The sequence below is a fragment of the Phalangium opilio genome, unplaced genomic scaffold (genome assembly GCF_054372755.1).
Source record: "Phalangium opilio isolate 3A_F unplaced genomic scaffold, DU_Popi_V2 ptg000002l_1, whole genome shotgun sequence".
NCBI classification, from domain to species: Eukaryota; Metazoa; Arthropoda; class Arachnida; order Opiliones; family Phalangiidae; genus Phalangium; species Phalangium opilio.
The window spans coordinates 8,201,612-8,215,666 of NW_028324144.1; the positions used below are offsets into that span (position 1 = coordinate 8,201,612).

Sequence of the window (14,055 nt, forward strand, 5' to 3'; positions counted from 1 at the left end):
AAATTGCTTTTTAGCTTCCCGTGGTGTTATCCAAATTATCTGTCAGACATTATGTCGCCCGAAAAACTACTCGTTTCCCTCATTTAGATTATCACGACCATCGTGGGTATACAACTCATTACACGTAAAGTCAGAAGTAGGATATGAAGACTAGAAGTTTGTGTAAGGAAACCCAATTTCTCATTTGATTGGAATAAATAAATAAACTGGGAAAGATATCGACAGTTGAGCTGACCCCAGGTAGTGGTTCTGAATTTTCTATTCGAAAAGAACACGAAAGGCTCTCCAATCGGAATATGGTCAAACCATAAATTTATAAGATATGTTCCATAAGTATATGACACAACTTATACGTGTTGCCTACGTTATATATGATATAACGTAGGCAACGCTATTTTTCGTAATACTAAAGACTTACAGCTCGAGCCAGTTCGAGAACGACAAGCGAGAATAGGGAGAAACCAGAGGGGTGTGGCTTTAAATAGCTCCTCCCCTTTCCGCCAAAATGGCGGCGGATTTTACTGAGTGGAAGTCTAGTGAGGGAATGAGTCTGATACTCTGATTGGCTTAGCAGGGGTGTGACGATTAGTGGGGGAAATTTTCACTCCCTATTGACTATCCATCTTCCTTTTTAGTCTGAACTAAGCCTTTGACAGCGCCTCACCAGGCGTCGCTTTACGTGAATCTATGACGTTTCAACTACGTCACTTCATGACAAGCTCTCAGTAACCAGTGATAAACTTATGGTACATTTCTTATGAACTTATGGTCAAACTAAATGAGGGAGGGTAGGTCCTCGCCACAGAGAAGACAGAGATAAAAGTTTTAGAAGGAGGGCAAAGAAGGCTGTCAAAAATTTTAGAACTTGGCCAATGTTTTCTCTCAGGACTACGCACAACGGAAGCCCCTTTAAAATACCGAAATTTCTTCACTAACGGCAGGCTCTACTGCCAGTGCTACTCCTACAGCCCTTTACTTCTAGTCCCCATCCTACTTCTGTTTTAGTGTATAGCGAGTCTCATTAGATCTGCAGAATTTAAATCCCTACGATTTTTCGAATGGACACAATCTTCACTCGGAAACAAACAAACTTTTTTGTTTTAGTCAAAATAAAGCGTGGGATTAATATTTTAAATTTATGCGGGAACTACATAGATTTCTTCGACTTGGAATCCTTAACGGGCCATTTTCTGAACCTTTCTGCTTGAACTGAAGGGGAAGACCTATGAAAACCGTCACCCCTGACGTCATGCATAATGTATTTGAACATTGATATCACGCGATATTGACGTAGCTAGCGATCTGTGCCAACACTTCCACAACCTGTGACGTGTAGAACCCAAATGTAAACAAGTTCTCTTTGCATGTTCTAAACAAGTAACCCCACGGTTGTCCTATAAGCCAATGAAACGCGAGGGAGGAGGAGATTTATAACTTTCTCTTGATTAATGTCACCACCAGCACTTGTGAAACATTACCTTCTTCCCAATGTTTTTATCTACCAAAAAAATAAAGTAAACCTAATCCTATTACGTGTAGTGCATAATTAAACTTGACTTACAAATTTAATTGGAATTTTAAGTAGCTTAGAAAACACTTCAGATAAATACGCGAAAGAATTACAAGAATTCAAATATAAATTCTTACGAATTAGGTCTACGCTTTGAAAGTACGTGTTTCAGTAATTTTCCATAACTCCATCATCAAGTATCTTATTACTAAGTACAAATTCTTGCGTTGTACGTCGTCGCCTGAGTTATGACTTTCAAAAAGAACTGGCCCAAAATCACTACAAACACTTCTCAGTTTTATAATAGTTGAAAATAAGAACAAGCTTCATTTTGAAATTAACCTTGACATGTATACCCTTTTGGATGGCATGCAGACTTCCATTTGAAACGGGTAATATCGAAATAGACAGGTTAAGTAAGTTATAGTAAAAACAGAAAAAACTAGAAGCAGCTCTGGTAATGTTTATTTCCCCACTGCGACTTTGAGGTATGGCAGATCAACTCACGATGCTTTGGCCATGGTGACGTGACGTCATTACGGTGTATTATACAAGCTCCTCCCACATTTCTAAGCATCATGGGAGCACAGCAAGATTTCCCTGTTTTGCTTCTGTGTTTCTCTGGTGAAAAGTAACTGACTGACTCGCTGCTGTAGTGTTTCAGCTTTTCAGTCTTTGCAGCGCTGAAAGTTTTAAACAATGGTCTTAGGTTTAAATAGGCGACGCGAAAATGAGATACTCGGATGTATTTCCGAAGCTTTCTTCACATTCCTAATGAATTAACGAAAACACATGTAAAAGCCTCCTGAAACTGTGGCAGACAATACGTGGGTGGCACTGGCTTTTCCATTAGCCACAGATTCTATACCGAAAAGTTTTCCGCTTCTTATTCTCTATATCAGTTACGCTTGATTACCCATTTTAGATTCTGGTTTTTGTTGTTTAAAGGCCGACTTCCATCGAAAAGAGTTCCAGCGAATTGAAAACCGAGCATCGAGACTAACAATGGAGCGCCCGTGCCGATTTTCGAATCCCCGCTGGGTCAAAAGTTGGAAGGGTTCTAACTAACTGAAAGCCGTGTAATGTGGTTCTAGCGAACTGAAGATACGCAATAGAGAATTTCCTTCAGGGGGAAGCAAAAATTCGAGAGGAAATAAATTTAAAAGGATTTCTATTGTTCATCTTCAGTTCGCTAGAACCACATTGCACCGCTTTCGGTTAGCGAGAACCCTTCCAACTTTTGACCCAGCGGGGCTTCGAAAATCGGCACGGTCGCTTCATTGTTAGTCTCGATGCTCGGTTTTCAGTTTCGCTGGAAGTCGGTCTTTAAGCTACCTGGGAAAACTTTTTATAAATTAATTTATTCTTTAACTCAACTATAAATCCATCGCGGGAAAAAAATCGACGTTGAAAGGGAAAGGATATGCTTTTTAGATTACATAAGCGGAATTGGAATTTTTTTCCTGCTACCACTAATATGGGGTTTTATTTTAAAATTTACAAAAATTGTGGGTCAATGGCTACAGTTTATTTTAGTTGGTAATTTGTTATTTGTTATTGCTACGTTTAATCATTAATTTATTTATGTTTTATTTTCTTATTTTAGCATGTTCCTCTCCGAATTGGAACAATGTGGTTTTGATCCTGTAGGTGTAGCCAGAGCGTTTGTACAACACAGTAATGGATTCGCAATTTACACACAATACTGCACCAATTATCCAAGGTTTTTACATTTTTAAAATTGAAAACTTTTCAGTAAGGCCAGGGGAAAAAACCTTTGGAAAACCGATTTCCCTGAGTTTTCCAGGTTTTTTCCCATATATTTCCATGAAGTTTCTACGTTTTTCCCCATATATATTGAATAATCAGAACCGGAGTGGGTTTTTTATAGTTGAAGCAGGGATAGATTTAATTTTAGGAGCAGGAATGGAGAACTGTTAGCATTTACTTCAGTCCGACTCATAACCCAGTATAGATCCCCTCCCTCCAACACGTAACGAAAAGTTTAAAATATCTTATTGGCTCACTTAAACTATGTTTTGATGACGTTGCTGACGGGGACGGCGAAAAATACGTAATTCCTTTTTATCTCTGCGGCTATGACCGCCTCTTCTTTCATACCCGTCCGTCCCGTGGAAGGGGGTCCGGGACTTTGACGCGCGCCCACATTACTCTGTTCTCCATTCCTACTTCTAAAATTAAATCTATCCATGTTTGCTTGTGTGCAAAAATTTACAATTTTTTTCTCCCTAACTAGGACTGTAGAAGTTCTTACCGAACTTATGGGTAAACCAAAGACTGCGGAGGTTTTTAAAGTAAATTATATTTTTAATATTTTATTATTATTTAAAGATGGTTTTTTAATTAATTTTCTTCTATTTTTGTTTTACAGGAAAGGCAAACTGCATTGCATCATAATTTACCATTAGGATCGTATCTTTTAAAACCGGTGCAGAGAATATTAAAATATCACTTACTATTACAGGTTAATTTGTTAAATTTTGGCTTATTATACTTTATCATGTTTGTTTTTCGTTTACATTTTTTAAAATGAATTTATTTTATGCCCTTTAGAATATTGTCAAACATTCAGACAAAGAAAGCGGAGATTATCCTGATATTAAAAATGCTCTGTCAGTTATGACTGGTATCGCTTATCATATAAATGATATGAAACGAAAACATGAACACGCAGTCAGAGTTCAAGAAATTCAATCATTGCTATACGGTTGGCAGGTAAAATACCCGCCCCTTTTTACCTTTTAAATTTAATTAAATTAATATTAAATTTTATAAATATATTTTCAGGGTCATGATTTAACAACTTACGGTGAATTAGTCGCTGAAGGATCTTTTCGAATGTTAGGAGCCAAAGCTTTACGTCATATTTTCCTATTTGACAAAATGCTGGTTATTGCCAAGAAGAAGGAAGAAGCGATACTTAGTTATAAGACGCATATAATGGTAAATTAATACTTTTATGGACGCCAGGAGGTCCTATAATTCCTATATAATCCTATATTTTTGAACCTGTCCTATATAATCCTATATTTTTGAACCTGTCCTATATAATCCTATATTTTTGAACCTGTCCTATATAATCCTATATTTTTCAACCTGTCCTATATAATCCTATATTTTTCAACCTGTCCTATATAATCCTATATTTTTCAACCTGCCCTGTATAATCCTATATTTTTGGACCTGCCCTCTATAATCCTATATTTTTGAACCTGTCCTATATAATCCTATATTTTTCAACCTGTCCTATATAATCCTATATTTTTCAACCTGTCCTATATAATCCTATATTTTTCAACCTGTCCTATATAATCCTATATTTTTCAACCTGTCCTATATAATCCTATATTTTTCAACCTGTCCTATATAATCCTATATTTTTGAACTTTTCCTATATAATCCTATATTTTTGAACTTTTCCTATATAATCCTATATTTTTGAACTTTTCCTATATAATCCTATATTTTTGAACTTTTCCTATATAGTTTTGAACCTGAACTATAATATCCTATAGTTTTGAACCTGAACTATAATATCCTATAGTTTTGAACCTGAACTATATAATCCTATATTTTTCAACCTGTCCTATATAATCCTATATTTTTGAACTTTTCCTATATAATCCTATATTTTTGAACTTTTCCTATATAATCCTATATTTTTGAACTTTTCCTATATAGTTTTGAACCTGAACTATAATATCCTATAGTTTTGAACCTGAACTATAATATCCTATAGTTTTGAACCTGAACTATATAATCCTATATTTTTCAACCTGTCCTATATAATCCTATATTTTTCAACCTGTCCTATATAATCCTATATTTTTCAACCTGTCCTATATAATCCTATATTTTTCAACCTGTCCTATATAATCCTATATTTTTGAACTTTTCCTATATAATCCTATATTTTTGAACTTTTCCTATATAATCCTATATTTTTGAACTTTTCCTATATAATCCTATATTTTTGAACTTTTCCTATATAATCCTATATTTTTGAACTTTTCCTATATAGTTTTGAACCTGAACTATAATATCCTATAGTTTTGAACCTGAACTATAATATCCTATAGTTTTGAACCTGAACTATATAATCCTATATTTTTCAACCTGTCCTATATAATCCTATATTTTTCAACCTGTCCTATATAATCCTATATTTTTCAACCTGTCCTATATAATCCTATATTTTTCAACCTGTCCTATATAATCCTATATTTTTGAACTTTTCCTATATAATCCTATATTTTTGAACTTTTCCTATATAATCCTATATTTTTGAACTTTTCCTATATAATCCTATATTTTTGAACTTTTCCTATATAATCCTATATTTTTGAACTTTTCCTATATAATCCTATATTTTTGAACTTTTCCTATATAATCCTATATTTTTGAACTTTTCCTATATAATCCTATATTTTTGAACTTTTCCTATATAATCCTATATTTTTGAACTTTTCCTATATAATCCTATATTTTTGAACTTTTCCTATATAGTTTTGAACATGAACTATAATATCCTATAGTTTTGAACCTGAACTATATAATCCTATATTTTTGAACTTGTCCTATATAATCCTTTATTTTTGATCCTGTCCTATAATATCCTTTATTTTTGAACCTGTCTTAAATAATCCTATATTTTGGAACCTGTCTTTTGTAATCCTATATTTTTTAACCTATCTTATAATTTCCTCTTTTCGATGTAAAATCCAATTTGTTCATTTTTTTGAGATATTTCTGTATAGTTTAAGCAGGGCTCCCACCAAAATCTTAAAAAAAAGTAGGGAAATAGGGGATTTTTTAGGCTAGAAATAGGGTGAAATAGGCACCGAATTTTTTAAACTAGGGACCAAATAGGAACCAAAATGGGATCTTTATTTGAACTCATATTTTCACCAATCTATCCCTGTTTTCACAAAATGACAGTCAGATATTTGTAAAAATATTTTATCATAAAACTGACTTAGTTTTTGTTTATTACATTACTACGTTTCATCTATCACAATTCTATCACACTTAACAATCAGTCTTTTTTCGTTTTTCAATTAAATAAGAAATATAAATGTGTAAATTGGACTTTGGGTTGAATATTACAAGCTGATGGCACATTAAACTAGGAATATGGTGATTTAGGGACCAAATCACAATTCTATGGTGGTTTAGGGACCTCAAAAAAAAGTAGGGGGTTTTAGGTATTTTAGGGACATGGTGGGAGCCCTGTTTAAGCCAAAATAGTGTTATAAATGAGCATTTTTAGCCCTATATTTTCCTATAAGAACACGTTTTTTCTCCTATAAAATCCTATAATTCCTATAAATTTTTGGCTACTTTTTCTCGTGATAATTATTTTACATTTTCTGTTATTTTCTCGTAGTGTTCCAATCTGATGCTCATTGAAAGTATACAAGGAGAGCCATTGTGTTTTCACGTCATACCATTTGATTATCCGAAATTGCAATACACCTTTCAGGTAAACCAAGTTATTCCAAAGTTTTAAATTATAAAAAGCATAGGGATAACGCGTTGCTAATATTTACTCGTTTGAATATTGCAGGCGCGAAACTTGGAGCAAAAACGAGAATGGTGTCTACAGTTGAAACGTGTCATCTTAGAGAATTACAACGCTGTTATTCCGTCACACGCGAGACAATTGGTTATGGAATTGGGGCAAAATAAACCTGGGGGTAATTTAATTTATTAATTAATTTTTATTAAGTATTATAATAATCTGGAACGCTGTTCGTAATTTGAACTGAATAAAATATATTTCTTATTCATCATTTGCATATTTTTGTGGTTTTTTTTTGTTTAGAAATGCTGAGTATGGAAAAAACGAACAATAGTAGTAGTAGAAGTCGATTACTTTCCGCTCCTGAATATTTAGAAAGGAGAAAACACGATAGAGATCGTAGAAAATCCGAAATTAGCTTAAACAGAGCGTTTAAGCTACGAAAGAGTTAGTTTATTTATTTATTTATTTATTTTTTGTAAAATAATATTTTTGTTTTGTTAAAATTTGAAATAAATTTGATTTTTTTTTTTCATGAAAAAAAAAATGAAGGTTCGAAAAAGGTAATTAATTGTCCTAACTAAAATTATAACTTAATTAAGTCATTTGCTTAGCTCGGAAATTTAATTTTAAATCTTAATGATCATTATCAGATGTCAAGGCGCACTCGTAGTTGCAGCACTCAAGAACAAGCTCCGCTAGATAACGAAGATAGTAATTTGAGTTGCGAAGAATCGAGACACGCTGACACGACCACCAATTCTAGTCCATCCAAACGATTAACAAGCCCGGTAAGTAGATGGTGACGAAATATTAGAAATCGCCTTTGTCAAAAGGACCCATAGAGAGCTTTCAGATGGGAAACCTTCCAAGTCTTACCGCTGTTCTGGTAGCCATATTGGGTGGTCTCAGCTTCATTCCTGTTTTAAACGTACCAATATGGCATGGTAAATTATGTCAAGAGACTCAGCTCCTCCTCCAACTGAAAGCCCTCTATTGTCTATTTTTGTATTGTTGGCTGTAAACATTACGTGTTTTTAAATGAACACTGCATGCTTTTAAAGGGAAAAAGAAATGACCAGAATACCATTTTTAATTGATTTTTCTTGATAAAACAAGAATGAAAGTCATTAACTTACCAAACTCTGTGTTAATTTAAGATTAATTGTCAAAGTTTCTATAAATAGTTTTCAGACTAGGAGGTTTGATACTGTTTACCAGGAGGCCATGGTACTTGGTTCTGCACTTGGTCCTCCAAGTACCCTGGCCTCCTGGTGTAAATGGTATCAATTCTCCTAGTTTCAGACTAAGAGGTTTGATACCGTTAACCAGGAGGCCATGGTACTTGGTTCTGCACTTGGTCCTCCAAGTACCCTGGCCTCCTGGTGTAAATGGTATCAATTCTCCTAGTTTCAGACTAAGAGGTTTGATACCGTTTACCAGGAGGCCATGGTACTTGGTTCTGCACTTGGTCCTCCAAGTACCCTGGCCTCCTGGTGTAAATGGTATCAAATCTCCTAGTCTGAAACCAATGTCCAGGTCCAGGATAGTTAATTATTGGAAACCAGTAACCAATTTGCGATTGCAACACTGCTGTCACGTTTCAGCATTTAGGTTGCGCTTTCTATTACCGAAATATAGGCCTACTGGTGCTGTAATTTTTTAGTGGTATATCGAGTTTCATTTATCAAAAATGAGCGTAAAGCAAGTAGTCCACTTAGCCTTGCGAAACCGTATCGTTACCGTTTTAAGTTCGTAAATCATCCGAAAGAGGGCGCCCATTACCTAAATCCGAAAGCATCGTTTAAGAAACGTTATCAGATGGCGTTCTGTTCGTATTTGGATACGTGACGTTATATTAACGGTACGGTTTCACAAGGTTTAGTGGACTACTTGCTTAAGACCCTATCAAATATAGAGAGCTTTCAGTTGGAGGAGGAGCTGAGTCTCGCTGCCATATTGGTGGGTTTAAAGCAGGAATGAAGCTGAGACCCCCCAATATGGCTGCCAGAACAGCGGTAAGACTTGGGAGAGTGTGACGTACTACTATCCCATCTGAAAGCTCTCTAAAACTTTGAAACTTTGTATCAAATTAACAGAAACCGTTTTAGATTTGAAAATCTTCATTCTGATTGGTTTAAAACTTTAAATATAAGGGGAAATTGGGTTGATAGTAAAGATCTCTCGTTAGTAGTTTGTAATTAATTTTCTATATCCTAGGTCGAGAACAACCATGGGGTGTCAGTCAAAACTTATTCACCAACTTCCAGTTCGAGAACTAACGAGACTGAGGCGAATAAAGATACAAAACCAAAAAAAGCCATGCATCCAGCATTCCGAGCCTGGAAAAGCTTACCCGAAGAAACTACCGATACCGAAAATGAAGACGGAAATGACCAAGCCAATGTCCGTCGACTTCTTCAGTATCGACCTCCAACTTCGAGGAGTGGAATTCCTGGCCTGCATCATTCCGCCTCTGTGGAAGACGAATATGTCACTTTATTCTTTGCGCAAGCCCACGCTTATCGTGAAGCTGCCGCTAACAATTCCTACTTAGCCGCTTGTGCAGCGGGGGATCGAAGTAGCATAGCCTTCGCTGACCAAGGGGATGATGATGATGAAATATTTCGACGCGATATCAAGCCCGAGAAAGCGCCATTGCCAAGAAAGAAAACTAGTAAGAAGTCTGACAATTACGATAACTTAACGGCTTTATGGGCTGAACTTGGTACGGTAAACCTCAAGAACTTAGAAACTGACGAAGAAGAGAAATCAGACTGCGACGACAATATCCCACCATCTATACTACCACCGCCGGTACTTCTGGAGAGTGCCAGTTTCAGTACAGACTTGGAGCAAATTACCATTCGAAACCCTAAGACAAACTTTTCATGGAGACGAAACCCGGCAGTTAGACGGGTGCAGTCCTTCACTGGTTTAGCTCGCGCCAAAGTGGCCTCACTTCAGCACTCGTTTTCCTTTAAACAAAGTCCGTCCAGAAGTGGTCAGTTGTCAGACCCGGAGGGCAGCAGCGGTAGATTCTTGCCCGCAGATAGTTTTGATGAGGTCTTAAGTCCTACTGCTCCGGCAATTTGGCTGAAGAGACAAGAAGGTCACTTATCGGATGGTAAAAACAAATGCGGTTCTCTGCCTCGTAGTTTTCAATTGGGATTCACGGACGAATTTTTGGCAAATTCCATAGCTAGCAATTCATCCTCTACAATCGCGTCAGTCTCGGATGAAACTGCTATAGAGAAAGAAACGTCGTGTAGGCCTCGGATGCGTTCCGAAGGTTCCATCATTCGTCCAAATCCCATGAACCACCAAATGGAGCAAAGACCAATTACAATTGCCTCTGATAAACCTATGCAAGTGGATTTTATGGATGACATTGAGGGATACATGGACAATGCCAGTCGGAAAAGGAGGTCCTACCGATTTCCAGTTCAACAAGATGAATTTGAAAGTGGAATAGAAAAGAACCTCCCTAAAATAAATTCTCCGTCTATTAGTTTGGAAAATGTCAACCACACTATTCACCCTGAGCATAAAATATACCATCATTCAGCGTCGAAGTACGCAGCGTTTAAAAACGTTCTTTCCAATGTTGGGTCAAAGTTTGCTATTTTAAAGGCTTCGGTCTCGCCAAACACTTCCGGAGGGGGTGATCTAACCGCCGCGGAATCCTGTTCAACAGTGTCGGGCGACAGTGAAGTGCCATCCTTCTTCAACTCAAAACGAAATCTGTACGTTGACCATTCTCCAAGCCGTTGCAGCAGTCAGTTTGATCGAGAACTCAGTCCCAGTACCTTGACTAACAAAGTTATGAACTCCATCGCCAAGGCTTACTCAGCTATGATAAAACAAAGACTTAGAAAGGAAAATTACCCTATAAAGCTACCTGAAAGTGGTTCTAATACTCCGGCTTCAATTCGCAAAGGCATGCCTCCCTACAGACCATCTCCTAACAGTTCCGTTATCGGTGCAAGAATGGCCAGACCATTGGAAAGCGAGTACTGCGTTCCTAAAACCTTGATGCATTTACCATCGCCATCAACTAGTCGCAAGAAAGAGGACCTACGTCCTGATAGCGTTTTATCCGAATCGTCCAACACGACATCTTCCAGTGACGGTGACAAGAAGAAGGATTCTACATACGTCTCTCGGAACAGTATCGTTCCAGAGGTATTGGCTGCGGTAAATCCGTTATTCAACGTAGATTTAGACCAGGATGACTCGCCCTCTGATACCAGTGTAGCTTCCGGTGATAGCTATTACGAGAGAACTTTTGAAGCGATAGAAAACGCCCTTGTTGATGAAATGTTCCGTGACTCGGCCATTTATAGCGATCCTGAAGAAGCCGATCTAAGTTCGACGGAATTAAACAATCAAGTTTACCATCAATATCACCGTCATTCTCGCGATTTCACATTGAAAAATCATTTGATTGAGAACAAAGGAAAGGCTAATGTTTCGCAGCTGACAAATAATTACAAAACCGACGAAGAACATTTCTCTATCGATAACGTACAAAATATGAATTGCGAAATTTCTTTAACTACGAACGAAAAAACCACCGAATCGATCATAATGGAAAGACTGAAAATCTTGGAAGAAAACTCGAAATTTCGTAAAGGTGATCCAAATAATGGACGATCGACTTTAGAAGGTATCAAAAGTATTAGGCAACGGAGACAGGAGTTGGAAAAATCATGTTTGGCCCAAGGGAAAACCGAGGAAACGGCGATCAATAACGATGAGAATGATTTTGCTAATTCTGTACTTTCAAAATGGAAAGAAACCGCCGCAACTACTACTACTTTAGCGGAAAACCCCGAGATCGGAGCTCCAAAAATGAAAGGCTGGGTTAAACACGTAGTTCATAAGCTACAATCGGAGCATTTGTAAAAAAAAATCGAATTGCAGCAATTGCAGCCATATTCAATATCCATCTGTGCCAAAAATATTTATTGCTCGCTTAGTGATTATATAATAAATACTGTGCCTTGCTGAACAGAACAGTGTGCCAAATATCAAACACATCGCCCTTTTTCAAAACCAAAAAGGCTATTTTTTAAAAGTTTACCAAAAAAACAAGTATTGTTAATGATTGATTGATGAAAAGAACTGTTTCGGTAATTTAATTTTGCTTTAACTGACTCTCAAATTTTATTTCTACTTTCTCTAGTCACGAAAGAAAACTTTTGTAGTTTTGTCGTCTATCGGTGGTTTTATTTAGGCCCCTCCCCCTCTTTTTTTTTTTTTTTTTTACCAAAAGTAGTCAATTTTAGGTAAAATATTTTATGTAGATATTAGGCCTAATTAGTTTCGTTTTATAAAAATTAACCTCGTTAAGAGAAAATTAATAACCAAGAAGTTAACATATCAAAGCAAAACTTATAGTTTTCTAGAAAACATTTTTCTCGTAGTGAAACTTAACTTTTTGAGACCCGCTTTCAAAAATGAATATATATATAAATTTTTTATCATATCCTGCCTTTTTTAAAAGGAATGGAAAAATAATAATAATATAATATAATATTAGAGTGTTTAGTAAATTTTGGATGAAAAATTAAAATTAAAGTAATATTGTGTATTTTCTATTAGGTTAAAGTAATTTATTATGATCGACGTATTTTGATTGATGCACACTACAACGATTAAACGTTTTTTTATAACGTACGTAGCTACAGCCTAATTCAATTCTTGACTTAAATAAATAAATAAAACAAATAAATAAAAACATGTGCCATTTTTAAGAAGCGAAATATAATATACTGAGAGGCCTTAATTATTTTGATTAAATTTAAAAATACTTGTAATTGTATAATACGTCCAAATCTATCTAAGAGTTTGTAACTCAATTACTACTAGCATGAATTTATTTATTAACATGAATATATATCTGCATTGACTAGTTAAACTACATATTCAGGGATGGGAGGGGCTTAGTTTGAGTGACGTCAGAGGATTTCTGTCGGTTTGTTTTTAAAGCTAAAGCTCTTGTCACGCGGAAGGCTAATTATGCTTGTAAATTGATCAACTACCGCATTAATTTAACTCCAACAGCAGGGAAAAACCAGCATCATCAATTCTCACGATTTAAAATGTTAGTAGTTTACTTTCAACCGTTACATTAATTTTCATAATGGCCAAGGCTTAGCACTTTACCAACAGTTTTCAGTTTCAGATTAGGAAAAACATTGCAGGCACTTATTATAATTTCCTTTAAAAGATCACTATCACTTTCGGACATCATGTTGAGATATTTATTCACGTATTGGCGATCATTTTTAATATTCAGTTGACGCAGTTTGGTGAACCTAACCGAAAATTGTATCCCTCATACAATTTTGTTAAACTGGTCGTCTGCTGTTCGAACTTCCAGGTGTCTTGATGTTGATTGGCTACCGCGATGACGTTAAACGCGTATGTAATAGAAAGGTCCCTCCCATCCCCGAATAACATGATAGAAAGGCTAATGATACACATATATATTCATGTTAATAAATAAATTCATGCTACTAGCTATTAAATACCGGTATTCGTGACCAGTGACCCAGTGAATGAGGAATCAATCGGGTTGTTGTCTCAGCGAAGTTGACAATAATTTTAACTAAAACGTCCGAGTGACCAGTTGACCACTCACTGAACTGTTTAACATTTATTGTACTGCCAATACAACTATCAACAGATGCAATTTCTAACTATAACTACTGTCTCTTCCGGTTTCCAGCAAAACGTTTTACAATTGAATGTATTGCTTAATCTAAGACCATTAAACACAGTGTTTAATGGTCTTAGGTTTAATCACCCGGTTCTTTGCTAATAGTCAATTAGCGGTCATAAGTCCAAGTGCAACTTCCACAAGAGGTATCAAAGTTACGTTCACTTGTAATGTTTCAAATTGTTATACCAACTCTACGTACGTAGTGGCACGATCTCTTTTATGGGCCAAGAAATTTGACCACTTGACCACTCACTGAACTGTTTAACCCTTATT

At 35.9% G+C, this 14,055-nt stretch overlaps 1 protein-coding gene across 1 annotated transcript in view; it reads left to right on the forward strand.

The window, feature by feature from the left end:
- Positions 1-12,149, forward strand: part of GEFmeso (Guanine nucleotide exchange factor in mesoderm) — a 139,661-nt gene extending 127,512 nt beyond the window's left edge. Inside the window, exons 4-14 of the mRNA XM_089860605.1 lie at positions 3,117-3,233; positions 3,768-3,825; positions 3,903-3,995; positions 4,085-4,246; positions 4,319-4,474; positions 6,918-7,013; positions 7,098-7,227; positions 7,356-7,502; positions 7,605-7,615; positions 7,706-7,843; positions 9,273-12,149. Of these exons, the coding sequence (XP_089716731.1) occupies positions 3,117-3,233; positions 3,768-3,825; positions 3,903-3,995; positions 4,085-4,246; positions 4,319-4,474; positions 6,918-7,013; positions 7,098-7,227; positions 7,356-7,502; positions 7,605-7,615; positions 7,706-7,843; positions 9,273-11,960 (3,796 nt within the window). The 3' untranslated portion in view covers positions 11,961-12,149. The remainder of the gene's footprint in view (positions 1-3,116; positions 3,234-3,767; positions 3,826-3,902; positions 3,996-4,084; positions 4,247-4,318; positions 4,475-6,917; positions 7,014-7,097; positions 7,228-7,355; positions 7,503-7,604; positions 7,616-7,705; positions 7,844-9,272) is intronic.
- Positions 12,150-14,055: the final 1,906 nt, after the last annotated feature.